The sequence below is a fragment of the Petaurus breviceps genome, unplaced genomic scaffold (assembly GCF_028583685.1).
Source record: "Petaurus breviceps papuanus isolate PSGF00001 unplaced genomic scaffold, PetGlider_PUasm1.0 91133, whole genome shotgun sequence".
In the NCBI taxonomy this organism is placed as follows: domain Eukaryota; kingdom Metazoa; phylum Chordata; class Mammalia; order Diprotodontia; family Petauridae; genus Petaurus; species Petaurus breviceps.
In genome coordinates this window covers 62,529,557-62,553,608 of record NW_027187419.1, presented here as the reverse complement: position 1 = coordinate 62,553,608, position 24,052 = coordinate 62,529,557, and the positions used below count along the sequence as shown (strand labels likewise).

The 24,052-nt window shown below is 40.7% G+C and overlaps 1 protein-coding gene across 1 annotated transcript in view; it reads left to right on the top strand.

The window, feature by feature from the left end:
• The window catches only part of FLT1 (fms related receptor tyrosine kinase 1), a 192,897-nt gene that overhangs the window by 145,394 nt on the left and 23,451 nt on the right, over positions 1-24,052 (top strand). Inside the window, exons 18-25 of the mRNA XM_069080287.1 lie at positions 5,940-6,044; positions 9,929-10,042; positions 11,812-11,900; positions 16,552-16,708; positions 17,134-17,231; positions 18,906-19,028; positions 20,806-20,917; positions 23,321-23,420. Coding sequence (XP_068936388.1) covers positions 5,940-6,044; positions 9,929-10,042; positions 11,812-11,900; positions 16,552-16,708; positions 17,134-17,231; positions 18,906-19,028; positions 20,806-20,917; positions 23,321-23,420 — 898 coding nt within the window. The remainder of the gene's footprint in view (positions 1-5,939; positions 6,045-9,928; positions 10,043-11,811; positions 11,901-16,551; positions 16,709-17,133; positions 17,232-18,905; positions 19,029-20,805; positions 20,918-23,320; positions 23,421-24,052) is intronic.

Here is a 24,052-nt window from a genome sequence, read left to right as displayed (position 1 = left end):
AGAGAGAGAGAGAGAGAGAGAGAGAGAGAGAGAGAGAGAGAGAGAGACCAAGACATACAGAGACAGAGAAGACACAGAGAAGAGTTACAATTCTCCAGCAGCACACTTTCAAGAATACTTTTACTAGAAGGTAGAGGTGAAATTCCACATTTCATTTAAAAAGTTCTTTCTCTTTAATAGTTTTGGAATTGGAAATTCCTCCATTCTGATGTATAAATCACCTTGAATTTCCTTGAGTTTTGGCAGTGCACAAACCAAGGGGAAAAAAATCCTGGGTGAGTGGGAGGGGTCATTTAAGTTTAGTTTCTGATGAGGGATGGGCTGTTGTTTTCCAGGGAATTTAGATGCTGTAAACATGCAGTGAATGTGCTTTCTTTTGGCTTACCAGTACCTCCTGCTCAGACGTCATAGTGCAAATTAAACCCCAGGCTGGCCAGCATGAAATGCAAGAAAACAATTGGAGTCTTAATTACTCCTGCCCAAAAGTATTTTGGTAGTGGCCTCTAAAGTTTTCCACTTGCTTCTGCATGAATGCCAGAATCATTAGTCGATAGAACTAGGAAAACACATTGTGGATCTCACATTCTTGGAGCTTGTCATACTTTGCCTGAAAGGACAGAGATTTCTCCATGTGAAGGGCCCCTGTGGGTTTCATTGGTTGTGAGAAGTTTTATTGGTAGTGGAAAGAGGTGGGAGGAAAGAAGGAGGGAAGAATTAAACCTTTGCTTGCTGGAACCCAAACTCCTCAGCTTGTATCACTCTGTGGCTGATGGAAAACTGGCCCAGAGTTGGGCATGGGAAGGGAACTGGAAATTAGAGAAAAGCAGAGGACAAGTGGAGGAGAGAAAAGTCTGCCAACAGAGGAGGAAAGCACTAAATTTGGAGACGTTAGAGGCACCCAGGTGACACCCTGGATGAGTTCCTTATGCAAATCTAAGTGACGTGGCACTGAGCCCAGTCCCTCCACGACCTTGGTGGTGAATAAGGGATAGTTTTCCCACAATCATGAGCCATTCTTATGCTCGTTTATATTCCAGCATTATTAGTCACAATTAAATGTGATTTCTTTCAAAAGAAGATATATGTGCCCATCTATCACAAAGCCCTTCTTTTCTTGGCCCAGTCTAGTAATCTCCTTAAAGAAGACATTTATAATTTTACCAGAATTCCTTGAGTGATCCTGGTGGAATAGCAGGCCACCAGGTTCACTGTGTGGGGAAACTTTCTCATCAGTTGGAGTTGCCAGATGTTGGAGCTTGATTGATGTCAGCATGAGGTTCTGGAACATGCTTCAGGTGAATGACGTCTCACTGTATCTTAAGTCTGGGAACTTTTTCCTGATATTCATAGAGGAGGGAATGGGGAAGTGAATCCATAATTAACACAAGACCAGGAAGACCCAGAGTCATTTTTTTCTTAAACATGAAAGCCTTGGTCTAGTTGGGGGAAAAACCCAAGATTATGGATTACATATATGGATTTTGTTGTAGTTCAGTAGTTTTTCAGTCACATCTGATTCTTCATTACCCCACTTGAGGTTTTCTTGGCAAAAATACTGTAGTGGTTTGCCATTTCCTTCTCCAGTTCATTTTTTACAGATAAGGAAATTGAAGCAAACAGGGTTAAGTGACTTTCCCAGGGTCACACAGCTAGTAGGTGTCTGAGGTCAGATTTGAACTCAAGAAGATGAGTCTTCCTGACTCTAGGCCCAGGGCTCTATCCACTGTGTCACTTGACTGTCCCCCATATAAGGATTTGGAGGCCTGGAGATTTGCCCAAGGTTGTATAGATAAGTGATTAGCATCTCTGATGGTTTATACTTAGCACCCTACTGTGTGATCTTCTAGGGCTTGAAGTGTAGAGAAATCTAATGGGTCTGTAGCCCCTTCTGTGATCACATGCTACTCAACATTTTTACACCAGGATTCTACCAATTATTATTATGAGAATAATAGGATTTGCAATTTAAGACACCAGCAAGGGTTCTTCTTTTCTGTGTGATGAACTCTTGTGACAGTCTGGTAAAATCTCTGGAAATAATTCTTGGAATCATGTTTTAAAATTCATAAAATAAAAGGCATAGCATTTCAAAGGATGCCAATTTTATTGATTCATAGTTATCAAAATATTTTTAAATTCCCTGACCCCCAGGTTAGGCGCCCCTGTGCACCAGGGATAGACTTGAGACCCGACTCTAAATATTGCTTTCTGCTAGCACTGAAATTCCTGAGCTTCATGAAAATACGCTTTAAACAGTTTTGTTAATAATTCTCCATTAAGACCTATTAGGGAATTTGTGTCACAAAAATTTATCACAGATGAAAATGAGGAAAATATCTGACAACTTCCTTCTATTAAAAAAGCATTTCAAGCAGAAATAGTCCAAGACAGAAAGACAACCCAGGGCGTCTGGAATTTGTCGAGTGAGCTAACTATTTCGGGATCTCTGAGGCTCATGTGTTAGCACTGAATTGGGGCACAATCTGCAAGGGGGCAGGATGGGGAAATTGTAGTGAGCAGCCCCTTCAGCGTCCTGTGAGCCACGGCAAGTCAAGGAAAAGTCTGGGAAGAGATTCCAACATCCTGGCATTGTATATAATGATCCAGCACATTCCTAAGCAAACTGGTGGCATTCCAGGCAAAAAAAATTAAAGGCAATTTCCGGGGAAGAGAAGCAAAGGATCGGGAGAATTCAATTCCAGCATGACTGGGCCTCCACAAAAAGAGGGATTCAGATCTTTGGGAAGGGTGCCAGTGCATCGACTGATTCAAGAGAATATCATAGCTTCATGCTGTTTTATGAGGCGGCAGTCTGCTTTTCCAAGTGAACAACTGAGGAGGCTGAAATGAGTCAACCAACTAATCCTAATGTGGGAACTGGTTTATTCTGATAGAAGCTAAGTCCCCAAACACTTGTCTAAACTGAGTGCATTGTGATGACTGAAAAGAGAATGCATGGTGGCTACAAGTGTGGGAAGAGGGACCCCAAGAAGTCTGGGGGTAATCAGCCAAAGACTGAGATGGATATTTCTGATATTTCCCAGGCTCAGGCCATGCCTTGTACCCACACCTCCTCAAATAGGAGAGCAGAATTCTAGGAAGAAGAGCTTTCTTGCCTTTGAACAGAGCTGTGCCCCCACCCTAATGAGATACTATGAAGGCATCATGATCTCATCTGTGTGAATGTGCTTTCCCCACAGCAGACTAAAGCCCTTCATGTGTTCTTTATTCATTCAACAAGCATTTATTAAGCACCTTGTTGTTGTTGTTGTTTATTGTTGTTTGGTCATGTCTGAGTCTTCATGCCCCACCTGGGGTTTTCTTGGCAAAGACACTGGAGTGGTTCATCATTTTCCTTCTCCAGCTCATTTCGCATATGAGGACATGGAAGCAAATAGGGTTAAGTGACTTGCCCAGGGTCACACAGCTAGTAAGTGTCTGAGGATAGATTTTAACTCATGAAGATGAGTCTTCCTGATTTCAAGTACTGTGCCCTATCCACTGCTCTACCTAGCTTCTCAAGCCTAGTGGTCATACCTGTCCATGCTTTTATAACATCAAACAAGGAGGATGTGTGGAAGAAGGATCCATGAGAGTAAGAAAGCAGAGAGACTAATGAGGAGGCTCTTACTATCATCAGATCATCAATGGCCAAAAGAGGAGACGATGATGAGAACCTGGACTGGGGTGGCAGCCATGAAGTGAGAAGAGGGGGACACCTGCAAGGGCAGGGTAGGAGTGGCTGGAGTTGAAAATGTCATTGGACCCGAGGGTGACCAGCCTTCTGGGCATGGGCTTTCTTAAAGCATAACTTGGCAGGTACCTAGACAAGAGGCACATACTTTTTCTTCAGTCCCATATTAATGACTATTACATATGTAATGCTTTTGGTTTGAAAAGTACATGTACATATACACATATGTGTATGTGTGAATATATACATGTATACACATACATATCTATACATTAATGTATAGATAGATAAATTTGATTCTCACAACTCCACAAATAGGTGCCATTTTACAACTGAGGAAATGGAGGTTAAGAGGTTAAAGGCTTGTCCTTGCCATGCAGATATGTTTGAGGCAAGATTCAGACTTGAGTTGTCCTGCCTCCCACTCTCTCCAATGTGCCATATTGAATCCTTTCCAACTTTGTGCTAAGATATGCTAGAGACAGTACAGCGAGGGTTAATCTTTGTAACAAAGAGGTATCAGAATAGGAATTAGTAATAAAAACAATAACAATAAATAACAATAAAAAGTCCTCAGTTCAATGCACCATTCTTACGAATCTGAGAGGTTGCCCTCGCACTCTCTCATGATCTTCCTCTCATCTAGTCTTTCTAGAGTCTAACAGAAATCCCAGTTAAATGAAGTTTAAAGGCATATTGATCCCATGCTGGACCATCTCTGAACATATTTACATGCATCAGAAAAAGTGCCATGCGTTCCTCTGTATGTTTATGCTCTGAAAGCACTATTCGCTTTCAGACTTATAAAACCTCATTTGTAAAGAAGAAAGGGTCAGCAAGAAGGCTGTTACATTTCTACTGGCATTTTAACCTCTCACTTGGTATTTTTCATTGGGGGAATAGAATGCACTCCCAAAGTGATTTCTGCCTTAGATAATTTGCAGCTACAGATACCAAATAAAGGGGGAGGGATATGGGATATGTTGAAAGTAGAAAGTTTCTAAACATCACAAAAGAGCAGAAAAAATTAACTTCAAATTCAAACAGAAACTTTGAAAAAGTGTGTCCTTTGAGGGAAGGGACAGGGGTGTGAGGAAGGAAGAAAGGTTAATTAGCTAAAGCAGGATGGAGGCAGACTGTTAGGGGAGGCTATGGGGGGAGAGGCTAGGTGGCCAATTAACACTGTCACTGCCAGGATTCACTCTGGGAATTTGGCCATTTCCAAAGGAGTGACAGGAACTCCCAAGAGAACTCAAAAAGGACAACTTGTTCATGTGGAGACTTTTGTCAGGATAATTTCCATTCATCTTTCCATGCTTCTAAGCACATCCCTCCTCTGGGTTCTCTCTTACTTGTTTATGGTGGGATGGGTACAAAAGAGCTCTAATGTAAAAGGAGATGAAGTGGTTCTGGGAGTATATTCCTAGGAGGCTTGGGCTGTTGCACAATGTGTCATCCAGAAGGACCTGAACCTTGCTTTCCTAGAGTCCCAGGGACTCCCTGATGTTGCCCTGTAGAAACCCTTGCCCTCTCAGTGCATTTATTAGCAGAGATATCTCGTGTTTTTAATGGACTCACATTTGGAACCTAAGTTTTTTAATAGATTCACATTTAAAAACCTAAGTTCATACAACCAACATGTGAGGAAAGTTAGAAGACCTAGGAATATTTAATTCAAAGAAGAGAAAATTGAGTAACAACTAAACTTACATTCTCCAGTCTGTGGAATGTTCTTATACAGAAGATATATGACCACCTTGTTCCTTATTCCTTCCTCTTTAATGAGGAAAGAACACAAAGAAATTACCATCAGCTTTAGCAGGAGCAAATACAACAAAGCACCTTCTGGCTATTGGGGTTGTTAAATAATAGACTATGTTTATCAAAAGAGATTGTAAATTTTATGGAAATGATTTTCTTCGAAGCATGATCTTAAATAAAACTTGCCTGTAACGGATCACTTCTAGAGGTCTTTACTCACCCATAAATCTTTAATGAGGGTCAGGAGGATTCATTAGAAGCCACGTGAATACAGAACTGACTGGGAAAGAAAGGGACAGCTAGAAATGTGCTGTCTGTTACTTAGGGGCTCCATCCAAAACCACTCTATCACACTGCTGGGCAAGAAGGTAAAAGATAATTTCTGTAGCCCTACATGGATCTAGGAAGAGGTGCTTCTCTGCTAAAATGGACTAGTTCACTCTGTTGACTTGTCACACAGTTCAACAGTTTGTTTTCATTGCAGGAAAATCACTTGGACGTGGAGCTTTTGGAAAAGTGGTCCAAGCAGCTGCATTTGGCATTAAGAAATCACCCACGTGCAGGACAGTGGCTGTGAAAATGCTGAAAGGTATGTGCGTGTATGTGTGCGTGAGGGCATGCATGTATGTGTGTTCTGGAGATAGAGCCACTGTCCATTAGTTTTCCCCAGGGGTCAGTCAGGGTTAGCAAAGGAATGCTGCATAGTCCAAGGGTGGGGAACCTGCGGCCTCAAGGCCACATGTGACCCTCTAGGTCCTCAGGTGTAACCCTTTGACTGAATCCAAACTACATAGAACAAATCCCCTTAAAAGGATTTGTTCTGTAAAACTTGAACTCAGTCAGAAGGCTGAACTCAGGGACCTAGCAGGCCACGTTTGACCTCGAGGCTGCAGCTTCCCCACCCCTGTTGTATACCATCCAATTGTGGTGTACTTTCTTCACCTTTTCTCCAATTTCTCAAAGTTCCTTCACTTATCTTCTCTCATACTACACTGGATTTGTCCACAAAGTATTCCAGCACCAGACCCTGGGGAAATAGACTCTAAGGCCTCAAAGGTCCTTCCCTCTCTCACGTCGAAGATGCTGGAACACTGGAGATTCCAGCCCATTATAACTCGGGGCTGTGATATTTGGAACGAGCTGCCATGATGTTGTAATGGAAATTTAGCCTCTATTCTACACATCATAAATCCCAAGGGTTTAACTGAAGTTTGACTTAACCATAAAGTGAAGCTAAGGAAGGTATGTGAGAAAATGAGTTGATCAGATCTATAAACTGTTCTATACCCAAATGTAAGATATTTCCTTACATTTGGCAAAAAGTCTTCAACAGTTTGCTAGTGTTGAAAGACACTGCTGTTTTGTGAAGCCCTGGAAGATAAAACTGGGTCTCAGGATGATTTATGATCCCTCTTGCCTGACAGATTGAGCATGGAAAAGAAAGCTCCCAAAAGCTCTCGTGTTCTTTTAAGAATAGAAACTGCTTCATTTCCTCTTTCTCCTCAGGATTTTCACATTATTTCCATTCTCAAGCAAGCTTTCTTTAAGACCCCAGGATAAAAGGAAACAGTGCTGCTAAAACAAAACAAAACAAACAAACAGAACCCTAGAAGGGCTGTTTTTTAAGCTGTAGGAATCTCCAAGATACTATCAAGGGAAGCTCAGGTCACGTGACATGGGTAGGAGAACTATGTGAGCAGGCTAAAACTCCCAGGATTATGCTGCTGCTTCTTTTTCTCACCCTGATATTGCCATTTAAGAAGTCTTGGATTTGACATTATCCTCTCCTGAGCAAATTCTTATTTATTTATTTGTTCTTTCATTCATTCGTTTTCAAACTGGGTCTCCCTCCTCAGAGCTGTCATGTTGCTATAACTTTTCATGGAAGCTTTGACCTGCACTATTTCCTTATCAGGGTCAGTTTGGCCCCTCCTTAGGCAGCCAGGTGTCTCCTCACATCACCCTTCCTGAGGGCTCACCACATTGGTGTGAGACTTAGTACTGACACACGATTAATCAGCTTAGCCCTTTCTAACTCAATTGATCCATTAGCCTCAGCCTTCCCAATAGCAGAGATCTGGGACAGCCTGAGGAGACTATGAGACAGTTTTATATAGGGCCCAATGATCCTGTCCTGGATGGTGATATTTGTTCAGACATAGCTATCCAAGATTCACTGGGAATTTTCCTGGAATAACACTTGTTTGGGGGCACTTTTCTTAGACAAAAAGAAAAAAAGATGATCAGGGAGCCACTGCTCCTGGAAACTGTCTCCCAGGCTACCATCATGAAAATTTCCCTGGCCGGATTTATGGAAGCCATCCGTCCCTCCCTTGTTCCTTATGAGATGGTCCTCACTCCTTGGCCACATGTGGCCCATTTGCTTCCTGCCAACAACTCAGTCTTCTCTAGAGTAGTCAGGCCTGGCACTCATAGAATTCTAGACCTGCCTCTGAAGAATTTCAAACAATACACAAGACCCCAGATGAAGAAGGAAATAATTTAGGCGATGGTGATGAAGTTTCTGAGAGTGTGATTCTAGGACTGTCATGATACTCTTCATTGTGCTATATTGGAAACTGGTTATGAATGTATGCATGGCTTTTCACTGGGATGGAGAGGGTGCACAGAGAATTGTATTTATTTTAAAGGTATTTAAATGTTTATTAGATGTGCCATCAGAAGGGAAAGTATTTTTACTTATCAAGGTAAAGAAAGTAAAACTTAAATGAGCTTAACTTAAAAAAAAATTAACTATACTTAAAATACAAACCTAAAAAAATGAGATATAAAATACCTGTTTTTTGACCTGAGGGAATATGTTTTATGTATTTAGGACAACAAATAGTGTGATTATGACAGAAAAACACTAGTATAGATGTTTTGAGGTGTTTTGAGCCTTTAGGGTATGCCTGAGGAGCTGGCAGTGGGCTAACATTCATATGAAAGGCATTTAGGAGAGTCTGATGAGTTTTTAAGATGAAGCCTTTTCATTTCCTAGTTGTTTTTTAAAAGGCATGGAGAAATTAATATGTCTAATAGATAGATCAAGGCCAGTCACTTAACCCTGTTTGCCTCTGGTTCCTCATCTGTAAAATGAGCTCAAGAAGGAAATGGCAGACCACTCTGGTATCTTTACCAAGAAAACCCAAATGGGATCATGGAGAGACAGACACAACTGAAAAACGACTGAACAAAAAATTGGTATTGGGCCTCACTCATTTTTAAGCCCTCATTCTTTTTCCATTGTGTACATGACATCTTAAAACCAGCTTCTAGATAAAGATACTAAAAATCCTATTTTATTCAGATTTTTCTCTGTCACTTTATCTTGGACTGACAGACACAGGACAGAATGTCACCCCAAGTTAGAAGCTGTCTGGTTTCCCTTTCTTTCCCTGCTCTTCTTTCACTGTGGGAGCTTGGATGGGCAGGATAACCTCTCTGGTTTTCACTTTCCTTTACTGAAATAAGAGAAATATTTAAAATCATCCCCCTGCTTCACTGGTATATTCTGAGGGCTTAACTAATAAGTGTTTATAAAGTGGGGGCTGTATTTAAATGGCAACCATAGTTATAAATGTATAACTATGGACACAAAAACTTTTACTCTGGATTTATTGTCAGAGGACCTAGATTCAAATCCTGGTCCTTTTTCGGGCTATTTCTATTAACATGGGTAAGTCACTTAACCTCTGGGCCTTAGTTTCATCTGTAAAATGAGAAGATTGGACTAGATAGCCAATCAGGTCTCTTCCAGCTCTAAATCTATGATCCTATGAGCCTAAATTGCTTAGTTTGGGGCATGAAGTTACGTTAAAATACTGGGATAATCCCATGAATCCACAGGAAAGCAAAGGTTGTGATGAGAAAAGATGTTTTACATGTTTCCAGAAATGGTCAGTCAGGCATCTCACAAATACTCAAGAACCCATAGTCAAATTTTCTCACACTTCTTCCTTTTATCTTCATGGTGGGAAGAGGGGAGGAGAAGAGGAAAAGATAGGGAGAGAAAATGGAGAGGGGGAGAGAGAGAGAAAAGGTGGAGAGAGAGGAGGGAGGGAGACAGAAACAGAGAGACAGAGATGGGGTGGGAAGGGTGGGAAGGAGAGAATTCATTTTTCTGCTTCCTGCCTCTGGGTCAGACAGTAGCACTTGGGAGGAGACTTTTTGTACATTACCCTAGGATTGAGTCAGCACATTGCTGACTACAACCAGGTCCATTGAGAGGAAATGTTCAGTGACTAACCCCACCACTGTTCTGGATCTTACTGTAATCAAAAGGATGTTGTGTGGGGAGAAAAGGAGAAAAGAAAACACAGAGGAGGTGCTCTGGTTCTGTATAATGTGGGGAAGTTAGCAAGGCGGTAGCCAATTCCTGGGCTTTGACAAACAGGGAGGGTAAGAACCCTACCAGAGTCAGGAGCCTCCATTGTCCAATTGTCTTGACTCTCCCCTGCTTTTTTCAAACAGAGGGGGCCACAGCCAGTGAATACAAAGCTCTGATGACTGAGCTTAAGATCCTGACCCATATTGGACACCATCTGAATGTGGTGAACCTGCTGGGAGCCTGCACCAAGCATGGAGGTAAATAGAGGGAGAGGAGCTCTCTGTTATAACCAGGAATTTGAATTTCTCCTTTCTCATTTAATGGGAAGATACATCATTCTACAGATCAGGACCATGACAGCAACCTTAAATGAAAGATGCTCTATTTTTGCCTATTAGGAGGCAGGTGTTTCTGTCCCAGAGTCATCTGTAGTAAGGCTAAACAGTACAGGGTAAGATGAGCTGCTATTTAGGGAAATGACACATTATTGAGGACAAGACACTAGACTTGAAGTCACAGCCTCTGTGACTTCACCTGTGAAGTCACTTCATCTGTGAATTCTGACTCCACCTTTTATTTGTTATCTGACTTTGGACAAGTCACACAGCCTCTGTAAAAAGAGGATATTTACTTGCAGCTCATATACCTGATTGTGATGGTCAAATCAGATAATAAATGTGAAACTGCTTCAGAAGCTGTAAAGCATCACACAAATATAAGCTAGTATTAGGCAATCTGCCGGATCAAACACACAGGGTCTGAGGCATGTAGAGGTTTAGTTCATTTTTAAGGTAAATCTACAAGTAGATGTCTGGGGACTCAAGATGGAGCCTTGGCTGCCTGGAAAGTTGAACTCCCTCAGGCAACCAGCCAGATTGCTCCTCCTGGGCTTCTGTCACACCTCTTCTCCACCCTCTCACCCTCCTCCAGCACCCCATCTTATTACTATGTTGAAAGATAAAAAGAGGCATTTATATCCCTATATTAGTGCTTTGACCCATGATGTAACAGAGAGGATATTTCCCAGCTTCAGAAAGGAGCTTCCAACCCAGACTCCAGTGAACTTGTGGGAAAGTAGTCCTGATGCTACAATTCCCACTTCCTTATCCACTTACTCCATGCCAGCCTCCATGTCCTCTCTCTCTCTTTCCTAGCTGTGTTATTCACATATTATCTCTATGGAGGCAGAGAGGTCAAATCATGGTCGTTACTTGCTATCACCCATGTCTGCAGGTCCATGAGATTAGGCCACTTTCCTCTTCAAGGCCAGCTTTTCCACTTGTCCAATGTGGTCTGTTCAGGAAAAAGTAAAAGGCCGGACTAACCATAGGCAAGATTGCAAATAGCAAAAACACAGGCTGGAGGGCTGTTAGAAATGCTTGCAAAGCTTTGCCAAAACCCTCTATTACTCATCTGAGTATATTTTTAAATACCCCTGCTGGTTAAAATGAGATTGAGTCTGTGACTATTTTTAACTGTATCTACAATGAGATTCTTCACCTGGGGTCCATGACCTGGTTTTTGAAAAAGATTTTGATAACTGCATTTTAACATAATTGGTTTCCTTTATAATCCTGTGTATTTTATATATTAAAAACATTCAGAACAGGGGGGTCCATAGGCTTCACTAGAATACCAAAGGAGTCCAAAGCACATACATAAAAAAAGATTAAAACTTCTACTTTGCATAAATGAATACATCTATGGGGCTTCCCGGATGCAGCCAGAACCAAAAAGGTTGATTAAGCGAGGCTGGTCAGTTGAAGACCACGGAAATGTTGAAATGAGAAATTCAGAGTTTCTTTTCCTTTTTTCTCTTTCTTCTTTTTTTTTTTTAATGGTCTTGTATCTGTTTTCTTTTTAAGCTTAAATGGAGGTCACCCTGTCCATGGCACTCCTACAGAGGCCCTCTGGGGTATTTGCCATACATTGTTAAAGATGGTTTGGCTTGAAACTCATCAAGTCTGTCATTTGGGTGCTTGATTGTAAGATGCTGAAAATATCTTTTTTGGTTTTTTGGCTACAGGTCCTCTCATGGTGATAGTTGAATACTGCAAATATGGAAATTTATCCAACTATCTCAAGAGCAAACGAGATTTCTTCTTTCTCAATAAGGTAAGCAAATAAACTAATTTTGTTTGAATATATATTTAAGGTGGGTATCTTTTTTAGGTCATCATTGAACTGATCTGCTTCCAGAGTGTTAGTCTAAAAAGTAAGAAAATTCAAAATGAGAAACATATTAACTTCCCGTTGTTGGGAAGATTTAAAACTCAGTCTCAACCTTTAAAGACTTCATATTCCAAATCTTCCCGATCTTCAAATCAGGGAAGGTCTTCAAATTCCCTTAGGCTTATTAAGGGGCAGGGAAGATCTTCATATTCCCATTACCATTACATCCAATCACATCCTTTATGAATAATGTTGAGAATAATCCTATTACAATTAATTCCATACCATCTGGGAATTGAGATGTGAATCATTCTAAATCTTTTTCTTTAAACAATCTAAATCATCTTAATATTAGAAACATGTGATAATATACAACACTCCCTTCTTGAGCAAGGATAACAAGCATAATTGTTTTCAGTTTCAAATGGAAAAAAGTAATGTTTAGGTTGGCTGGGTCACTCACCCATAGTCAATGACAGAGTTATAAACTAGCTCCTAAACCAACTTTACCCAGTAAGTCCTGCCTGTTACGATAAGAGGTTCACATAGCCAGGACCTCAAGGAAATTGTGCAGAGACTTAGAAATCAGAGTGGGGAAGAAAGAAGTTAGCAAAACATTGTCAATACAACCTATCACACTAAGGCTATACTTTTTCAGTCTAGCAATAGAAAACCTCAATATCTCCCTAGTATTGTTAACTAATAAACATTATTAGGTATATTTGCTCGTGTACTGATAGAACCAATTAAACTGAAAGATTTGGTGGGTTCACCTCATTAATACTAATCTATATTGTATACAAAATGGCAGAAGCTCAGTATTTCCCCTTGTTATTTTTCTAAGTTTGTACATACCAAATGAATCAAACTCACCAATTTCTTTGCTGAGAAGGTTCTATCTTTACCCACTGTGCATCAAGCTTTTGATAGGGTAACAGTTCTAATCTGGCAGTATGCGTGGTAGACTGAAGAGTGGGAATGGGAATTAGGATGGGGAATATAGTTTTCCTCAACTTATAAAGCCATTTTCTTAGTGGATCTGGTAGAAGAATATATAAAAAAAGCACTAGTCAGGGAGTGGGAAAGTGAGGTGTGGCACCATTGGGATCCTTAGGATCAAACAATGTCTCATTCCCGTCCTAGCAGTACATATTCTCTCCAGTTATGAAAGTTTGGACTGGCTTTAGGAAGGACTGAGCCAAGAGAACACTCTAGAGACTGGGGCAGGATGGAACTTTCGGATTCGTGCGTCCTTTGTTTTGGAGGTTCTGTTTCCTTCATCAGCTATATTTAATGATTGGCCTCCCCATGTGGCTTGGGGGAGCTGAGTGTATTTGTGGAAAGCCTGTGGTTGTATTTCATGAGCTAAAAGCTGAAGGCATGAAAACAGAGAGTGACGGGAAAGCATCATCAAAGGACTGACCTCAGTCAATCTACAAGAACCAATTACCATCCAGGCCTTGTGCTGGACACTGGATACAAAGGTAAAAAAGCAAGACAGCCCCTGCTAGAATGGGGCTGCTAGAATGGGTTTGTTCTTCACCCAAATGAATTCCCCAAACTCCCAGAATATTATTTTTTAACAAGTCATTAAAGCTTAGTAACTTGTCTCATTTGGACAGATAACCTATCCTGTGACCTGATTCTCTTTAGTCACCAGAATTAATGTTTAATATCTAGTGTCAGATATAATGTCACAGCTTCCAGAGGAGTTTGGGTATATGGATATGAGGAATGTTCCCCAAGTCTCACTCCCTAACGTGTGATTTTTATCGAAGGGCTACAGGGAGCCTGGCTCTCTGAGCCAGAGAGCAGAGTTCCAGCAAAATGGACTTTGAAAATAACTGCTTGGGAGTTTTTCTACCGCATGTTGTTTTCTTGACTCTCTTATCCTTTCTTTCCTGGGGAGGAGTCTGTAAAAAATCTCTCTCTGACTGAACAGAAGCCAAATCAAACTTTACTTTATGTAAAGGGAGGAAAGTCTTCGTTCTTCTCTCTGGCCAATCCACAACACTAGAGAGCCCTCAGGTCTGGACCCTCGAGGATTGTAATGTGTGTGCACAGGACTGGTTTCCTCCTTTCCTCTACAGCCCTGAAGGTGGTTTTTCTTCTTCCAGTTGACCAGCAGCCCTATCAAGGCCAGACCTGATCTTTTGTCCAGTACAAGTATCACCTTTCCTGCCTTTTCCCTGTATGTTCTCCCTGTTCCCACTGTGCCCTCTGGTGGAGGGAACAACCCATTTCTTGGTATTAAAAGATAGGCAGAGTTCAAGATCAAAAGGCCAAAGGTTCTGAAGTCTAAACCTAATCCTGTCTTGGTTTTGCTGCTCGAAGTAGACCATTCCTGAAACTTTCAGCGCCTGAGTTCCTGCTTCTGTAGACCACAATTCTATCTAGATGTGTTAAATTTGCAAAGCCCTGTGGAAATAATAAGCATTAATATCATCAATCACTAGATTAGTTACTAAAACCAATCAACAAGCATGTATTAAGGGCTTATTATGTGCCAGATGCTGTATTAAGCACTTGAGATATAAAAGAAAAGAAAAAACAGCCCCTGCCCTCAAGGAGATTACCTTCCTCTGACTTCCTATGAGTACTTGCAGTCAGTTATCTTTTCTAATCGTCAAATGTTAGGCCAGAAAGGGGTTTTAAACACCATCTGATCCAGTTTCCTCACTTTTATAAAGGAAGACGGTGAGACCCAGAAGGTTAAGCAATTAAAGATCATGGTTATCTGTATGTACATATCTATAGCTATAGAGAAACATATTTAAACTTTATTGTACCCTTCTGGAAGAGCTGGAGGGAGGGAAAAAGAAAGAGCAAAGTAAAAAAGTGCACAGCAGAGAACAAAAGAAAACTTACAAGGAAGCAAAGATGGACAATTCACAACACAACGTGTGTTATTTATCACACAGGCTTTCCTGAAATGAAAATTTATTGTTACATATTTTGAATCCTCTCATATGTTCTGCTATGCACATGACATGCTTTTTCTTCTTTCTCTGTATTTAAGTTTCAATATTTAAGTTTATGATATGTTTTTGTTTCTTTTATCTCTTTTGTATTTGTGTTCTGGCCCTTGAGTCTAAAATTTAAAAAAAAATTTTAAATATCATGGGACTTAGAGCTGAAGGGATATAAGGGATCATAGTGGCCTACTCTCAGTCAAGTATGAAAAAAATTTCATTACATTAGAAATCAATCCAATGATTAAAGACCCGCACAGATGAATTGAGTTTGGCTTGAAAAGCAACTCTGACCTTGGGTACAAACACCTGGGCCTACAATCATCAAGTACCATTAAATACCTATGGGACTAAGCAAAAGGTTTCACCACCTTGGGGTACCATTCTTATCAGTAAAATGAGACACTGACCTGGATTGTAATGACTTTTGTGGTCCTTTCTTGTTTTAAAAGACCGCATTAAAAAATCATGATCATTTCAATTCCCAGGGGAAAAAAAGAGGATTTAATCACTAAACCATTTGGCCCAGTAATATTTCTGTATCCCAAAGAGATATAAAAAGGAGGAAGATGACCCATATGTACAAAAAATATTTATAATAGCTCTTTCTGTGGTGTCAAAGAAATAAGGGGGAGTCAATCACTTTGGAGAATGTAATTATTTGTATTAATTAGCATATTATTGTGCCATATATAATTACAAAAGGTATGGGTTCAAGGGAACCTAGGAAAATTTGCATCAACTGATTATGAAGTGAATAGAAACAGAAGATCAAATTATACAATAATGTTGTAAAGACAAATAGCTTGGAAAGGCTTAAGAATTCTGGTCAATGCCTAATTGTGATTCCAGAGGATTCATGGTGAAATTCATGCTATCCACCTCCTGATGGAAACATGATAGAATCAGGGTGCAGATGACATATATATATATATATATAATTTTTTTTGGCTTCTTGGAGGGGAGAAGGCAGGGCAATTGGGGTTAAGTGACTTGCCCAAGGTCACACGGCTAGTTTTTGTGTTAAGTGTCTGATGCTAGATTTGAACTAAGGTCCTCCTGACTCCAGGGCCAGTGCTCTATTCACTGTGCCAACTAGCTGCCCCAGTGACCTATAATTTTGAATATGGTCAATTTGGGAATCTTTTTTGTTTGGCTATGCATATTTGTTACAAGGTTTTGGTTTGTTTATTTTCATTTCAATGGGGAAGGGAGAAAAGTAAATTAATTGAACTGTTAATTGAAAAATAAAATAAAACAGGAGTCAAAAGGAAACTATTTTAAAGAGGTTTCAGCACCCATTGCCCATGCCCCATTGCACTCCATGGCGGTTACAAGCTAAAGATTTGGTAATGATGAATATTCCTCCATGACTGTCATTATTTCCTACTTCTTACCTGCCTAGAGACAAACAAGATTAGATTAGCATATCTTGTCCTGGAGGGGTTCATTAGGTGGTTTTGCCCACTGCCTCCCTCTCATTGCCAGAGCATTAGCACTTTCCCGGGATAACATGGTCCTGAGGGCTGCCAGGAGTTGGCTTAGAGGTCTGATTTCTCATTCCATCCTGATGCTTACATTCAGTAATCTCACCCTCTCCCTTTCTCTGGGTCTCTTTCAAGGATGCAGCCTTACAGACTGAGCCCAAGAAAGAAAGGGACTCTGAACTCGAGCAAGGCAAGAAACAAAGACTGGATAGTGTCACCAGCAGTGAGAGCTTTGCAAGCTCCGGATTTCAGGAAGATAAAAGTCTGAGTGATGTTGAGGAGGAAGAGGAGGGTAGGTATTAATTCCTTCCTGTTCCTACCGTCTGTGATATTTTTACAACAACCGTGCATCTATGAATTTTTTTTTTCTAATTTATCACCCTAATAAACATCCGTGGGAGATTCATAGAGTAATGTCCGGAGAAGATAAGATTTGAATAAAGATTATTTGCAAGGTTACTAATTCTGACAGGGAAAATGTGCAATTGCCTAGTCTGAGGCTTCTTTGGGAATCAACCCTCTGTGTGTGTCAGGGTAAAACTAGAAGGAGATATGAGCATATCTCTGATACACATGTTGAAACCAAATGCTCTCAAAAGTGAATTCAGATCAGCTGCCTTATTTCCCTTATGTTTTGCTAACACTGTTCTAATAAGCTGGGATTTAGTGGGATAACGAGAGCCATTATAAACAAGATCTGAGTCTAATGTTTTCCAGATTCTGATGATTTCTACAAGCAACCCATCACCATGGAAGATCTCATTTCGTACAGCTTTCAAGTGGCCAGAGGCATGGAGTTCTTATCTTCTAGAAAGGTCATCTCCACTTGTGGCTATTTTTCTTTCTTACCAAATACAGACACTCTACAACCATTCCCACACACATCCCTGTAGGGATACATGCATCGATGAGATAATGTATACATTTTTGTTTTAGTTTTACCATAGATAGGCACACACAGATACAGCCAACTCTGTAGTATATTCCTATGAGATGACTGATATTTATAAAGGAATAGACTTCCATACTCCAGGGACTCCTGATTTCGGCTATGTAGGTACTCTCCTTACCAATGCACCTCGTGGTCCCTCTGTGACCGAGTTAAAAAAAAAAAGTCTTTATGAATGGCCGTGACTAAAAAATTTGCCACTCTGTAACTAGCCTGGTAATGAACCTGTCTAAACTGAGGCAGGCTGGTTGTTGAATGACAGATAAGTGGGCAAGTCCATCACTAGGCAAGAAGCCTTTCCAACTCTGTACAAGACCTTCCAGAGAGTGCCCCCTACCGGTGTAACCTTCCCCTGCATGCTATGGTACAGCATTAGAAAAAGACGTTAGTGGAAAATCATGTATTTCACTATATTACTTATGTTCATTCATAAACCCGTGGTAATATTCATATAGACATGAGTGTGCTCATTTGTACTGGCTTATAGATGAAGCATGAAACACTGAAAACATACTTGGCTCACTCTTGTCTAGTTGGAGCCTGAAATTTGAAAAATCTGAAAGCAATGCACGAAGGATTTGATTTCAAGGAAAAGCCTTTAGAAGCTTAGTACCAGAGAGAGCTGGTAACTATCCTAGGCCACTAAGTTGCACAGTAGATATCTAATGTTGAACCTGGAGTCAGGAAGACCTGAGTTTGAATCCAGCCTCACATACTTACTAGCTGTGTGACCCTGGGTAAGTCACTTAGCCCTATTTGTGTCAGTTTTCTCATCTGTAAAATGAGCTGGAGAAAGACAAACCATTTCACTATCTTTACCAAGACAACCCCAAATGGGGTCATGAAGATTCATATACGACCGAAAAAATGACTAACCCAACACCAAACAAACCCTAGGCCTCTATAAACCTTCATTTCGTCATCTGAAAAATGGGGGTCATGATAGCAATTACCTCACAGACAGGATTGTTGTGAGGATCAAATTATACACACACATATATATATACATATTATTTATAGATATAAATATTTATACATATAATATATACATATATAAATTATTTATGACTGGAATTATATATATATATATATATACATATTGCTGTGTGAATCTTAATACACTATGTAAATGCTAGCTATTATTCTCCACATAGCTCCCACAAGAACCCTTTGACCTGCTTCTTAGTAGGTTTCACCCCCACCTTGGCAGCCCAGTGGTTACTTTCCATATTCCTTTAGGGATCACCTGATAAAAAGCTATGAGGCAGACTTGTAGGACTTTGGTTGCAAATGACGCTAACTCAGATCATCCCTAGAACAAAACAGAGACCCTGGCCAGCCTCAGGACAGCTTGACTTTTTGGCCTTCAGAGACCTCTATTTGTAGAGATCTTTGTGTTTATAGTAACTCGGTGCACACTTACAGTGGCTTCCTTCACAACATGTGAAATGGAGACTTCAGATTTTTTTTTAAATGACACTAAGGACTCTCAGGAAATTTGTGGGAAATGCATTTTGATTGTGCAACTGTTTTATTATAGTGCATTCACCGAGATCTGGCAGCCCGAAACATCCTTTTATCTGAAAACAATGTAGTGAAGATTTGTGACTTTGGCCTCGCTAGAGATATTTACAAGAATCCTGATTATGTGAGAAAAGGAGATGTAAGTCAGTATCATGTTTATTTGACTCATTCATTTACAGTGATAATTTTCAACCACCAACCCAACCTTTCATAAATAGTTACCCCACCTTAAGCTAAGGTCCCTGAAATTGCTATATGCTTTCTGCAAAGATGAAATGTGCTGTGTACTTGGGAAACTCTGGTATTCTTTAACTTGGGGTTCAAAAAGGCCAGCTGTCTTACAGATCTCTCTCATGTTAATACCTATCCCTGGGGTAGATTTGCTTGGCATCCCTATACCCAATGGTTTTGCTGAGTTCCCCCAAGATGTTGTCAGTGACCGTAAAGATTATACCTACAATTCCTTTGTATTCTACCCCATGGGAGTTGTTTACCTCAGCTCCAAAGAATACACTGGACTCATTCCCTCAAACTCAAATGATTCATTCAGCAGGTTTTTAAGTTTCAGGAAAGGGTGGAGGAAGATATAATTCCTTTTACATCAGGGAGAAAAATGGTTACCACCCCACTTCTCTGCTTACCTTTCCAGCATTTCCCTTGTTCCTCCCTAAGATAGCTTATCTATTCCACCTAGGTAAACCACATTTTCCTATGTTTTCTAAACTCCCTCTGTCTATACGTAGATTAGTGAACACTATTTGGAAAGATGGCCATTCATTCTTTGCTTCATAAGCAAAACAACCCAGACTAGGGTTTCTGTCTCTATATGTTTGTTTCTTTTCTGGCTCTCAATGTTTCTTTTTAAATATATTATTATTATTATTATTATTATTATTATTTTCAATGAACAAAACCCACCTCTCCTTCCTACATCTCCCCCTGCCCCCTTGTAACAGATATAAATATTCTCCCCTTCTTTTCTTCTTTCTCTTAATGTCCTGTCTGTCTGTCTGACCCTCAGTCTCTATTGTTGTTTTTTTTTTTGTTGTTTTTGCTTTTTGGAGGGCAATTGGGGTTAAGTAACTTACCCAAGGTTACATGGCTAGTTTTTTTGTGTGGGTGTTTAGCGTCTGAGGCCAGAACCGAACTCGGGTCTTCCTGACTCCGGGCCAGCACTTCACTCACTGTGCCACCAAACCACCACCCTCCCCTCCCTCTATCATTTTACTATCGCTTTCTCCCTTTCTTGCTGCGATGCCCATTCCTTTTTGAACAGAAAATGAAAACCAGTATACTGACTTGATGGTTTGACCTCTTCTCAAATTAGTCTCAATCTCCTTTTGAATACTTTCCTTCTTGACCTTTTTCACTCCTTATAACACCTAGTCTCCTCTGTCTAGTTCCTATTTATTGCCTTTTTTTCTTACATTTTCCTATTTCCAGACCTACATTTTGGTTCCCTTTCCTTTTTTCTGCATAGTTAAATGCTTGTTGGATTGAATAGATTGAAAAATTCAAGAGTACCCCCTGAAAATCCCTAATTTTTTAGTTCTCTCAGACCAAATTCAAGTCATTCTCTTCTAAACACCAAGTGTTCTATTGGCTAAGTATTTTTTTTTTAAGACAGAAATTTCTCATTGAATCATAGGGTTAGAATGAGCCTCTAAATTTCCTCTAAGTCATCCCCATGCCCTCAGATAACACTGTACTTATATATTAATGGATATTCATCCATGTATCTATTTTAAGACACCATATGTCTTCTAAGTAGTGTAGCATTTGTAGGATGTCTTAACTAGTCCCTAAAATGATGAGTAGTTCAATTCCTAATCATAAAATGAACAAATGAATACTTTTGCCTAAATATGCCTTGTTTCAATATGTGCCTACTAAAAATTTCTTTCTCCTTTTTCTAGACCCGGCTTCCCCTTAAATGGATGGCCCCTGAATCCATCTTTGACAAAATCTATAGCACAAAGAGTGATGTGTGGTCTTATGGGGTGCTGCTATGGGAAATATTCTCCTTAGGTAAGTTTAAAATGGGAAGAAATTCGCAGACACATCAAATGTCTGTACCCTCCTTTCAGTCGTTTACATGTAGACCAAAGTAAGAGCCAAGTAACAAATTAATGCTTACATGGATCGCATTGGTAATAAATATGTATGTGGCAAGGCTGGCTGACCCAGAGCAACATTGGGGAGGGTTATCTTCAAGCCTGAGGCACACAGGTCAGTGAAGAAGGTGTTATTGAGGGGAGGAGGTGATTCAGATGCTATCCATCACTCTACCATCCACCTAGAGGTAAGTATCATGGATGAACAGAAAGAGCATGGGTGTGGAGTCAAAGGATGTGTGTGTGTGTGGGGGGGGGGATGGAGGGAGGGTTGTTGTTGATTTTTGCTTTTTGGATGGGGGAGGGCAGGGAAATTAGGGTTAAGTGACTTGCCCAAGGTCACACAGCTAGTAAGTGTTAAGTGTCTGAGGCCAGATTTGAACTCAAGTCCTCCTGACTGCAGGGCCAGTGTTCTATTCACTGTGCCATCTAGCCTTCCCCCAAAGGATGTGGTTTTGAGTCTTGCTTCTGTTTTCCCCAAACTGTTTGACCCTGGGAAAATTCCTTTACCTCTCTGGGCTTCTATTTCCTGATCTACAAAATAAGAAGTTTGAATTCAATGAGAATGAATGGTTCATCTTATTTAGGCTAAGTAATAAAGAATATAGATTTTGTTTCTTATACTACCTGCAGACCTTCTGGGAAGAGGGTAGTCTGATAAAGGTTTGAGTGCCTGGTAATTGTTTTCAAAGCTGTATATGTGAACACACACACATACTACACATATATACATATGCATAAGTGGGTTGCAATATACACACACATGTCAGTGTTCAAAAGCCAATTCAGATTCAGTCCAAGATTCTTCTGGGCTTTGCCAAGAGTTTGCTTTTCACAGCAAATAAAAGCCTCCCAGGAACATCTCTCATTTCCCGTTAACATGTGAAAATCATTCCCTGCTTTCGATGACAGGCACCTGCTCCTTCCACTCTCTGAAAGCTGCTAGCCAGCCCTCCTGGCCCTGGTGCCAGCAATGCACTCTTCCCAGCTGCTTCCTACTCACACTACTCAGTGGAGAGTCCAGACAATCAAATGCTGAGGCAGACAGGGATGAGCTGGAGCTGAGGAGTCCGATGGAAGCCATCGCCAAATGGTCTGCCAGGGCATGGGGGCAGCCTGCAGCCTTGGATACTGAGAAGACAGAGCTAGACAGTGGATCCCATCCAGCAGAAAGTATATGCCAGCAGGCAGGTCTGGCCCTGGGCAAAGGGCACCCTTTCTGCCCTCTGCTTTCTGCCCTCTTTGGATATGCCTGTGTTTTCATGGCACTTCTCTCCTAGTTCTGCCTCTGGAACCTCTTCAACACACTCACACACGCAAACCTGTGCTGGTCATTGCACCTGGACAGTGTCCCAGACTCCTTCCCCATCCTGACAAAACACCCATTCCTCTGGTACTAGAAATCCAGGTAATTATTAATTAATATAAAGGCCTGGCAATGCACACACACACACACACACACACACACACACACTTTGTATTTTAAAACAGTGGTTTGGTAAATCAAAAATAATGAGTCTCTAATGATAGAATTCCACCAGCAATCATAACTGAAAGGGCCCTAAAAGGTCGTCTAGTCTAATTCCTCATTTTACATAGGAAGAAACCAAGGGGGAAGAGAAGTTAAGTGACTTTCCCAAGGTTAGACAATTAGTAAATAGCAGAGTCAGGCTTTGATGGGCAGCTGGGTGGTTCAGTGGATAGAGCATTAGGCTCGGAATCAGGAAGACTCAATCTTCATGACTTCGAATCTGGCCTCAGAAACTTACTAGCTGTGTGACCCTGGGTAAGTCACTTTACCCTGTGTGCCTCAGTTTCCTCATCTGTAAAATGAACTGGGAGAAGGAAATAACAAGCCACTCCAGTATCTTTGCCAAGAAAACCCCAAATGGAGTCACAAAGAATCAGACATGACTGAACAGCATCAACAGGATTTGAACTCAGCTCTTAGTACAGTGTCTGACACATAGAAGGCACTTAACTAATGTTAGTTGACTGACTAGTTAAATTAAATAGATTCAAAATCCAGCACATCATGCAACACTGCCCATCCACCAAGAAACAAATGAAACAACTATATGTGTTTCACAACAAATATTTATTTTGAGACAACGGCCTCATTTATTGAGGAATAGTGAACACACCTTGTATTGAGGTCTGACCTGTTCCACCAGGCAGCAAACAATTCCTTCTTCTTCTCAGACTCATGAATTTTGCAAATCACATCATTCCTTTAAAAAAAAAATGAAAGAAAAACTAAATTGTTCCCTCTCAGATCCCATGACATGACTTCTCTATCCTAATGTCCTGTCTTTAGGTGCTTCTCCATACCCAGGAGTGCAAATTGATGAAGATTTCTGCAGCCGTCTGAAGGAAGGCACAAGGATGAGAGCTCCAGAATATGCTACTTCGGAAATGTGAGGCGACACTTTGCTCAGATCAGTTTGGGGTGGCTGTACATTTTATATTTGAATTGATATTTTCAAATCCCTGTGACCCAGTAAGGATTTGAGAGTGCTTTGTTAAGCATCAAGACTTAATTGTGAACCCTCCCCTCCCTTCACCTCCCTGCCAAGTCAGTGATGATGACTTTTCAGATAGCTGAGATGCATTTCCATCAATCCATTCCAACCCTTTTAATAGTTTGTCCTTCTTACATGACTTGAGAGACAGCTGGCTGGGGTGAGGGGATGTCATCTATAGCTAAGAAACCAAAGAGAACTGAGTCATTGAGAAATGAGGCTTTAATCAAAGTGAATGAGCAAACCCACAGATTCAAAGGACTAGGAAAAAAGGCCGCTGCACAGTGAGTACCCCAGCCCCACTAAAAACAGAACAAGGCAAAATGGACTTAGGATACAAACAGGGTAGAAAGGATTTAGGTTCCAGGAAAAGTTCCTGCTTATGTAACTAGCTAACAGAGTGGTGCAATGACCTTTGAAGTTGTCTTCACCCTAGATTCTGAGTCAGGAGACCTGGGTTCAAGTCCTATTCTATCACTAACTAGCAGAGTAATCACAGCAAGATACCTTTTTGAGAGCATTTAACT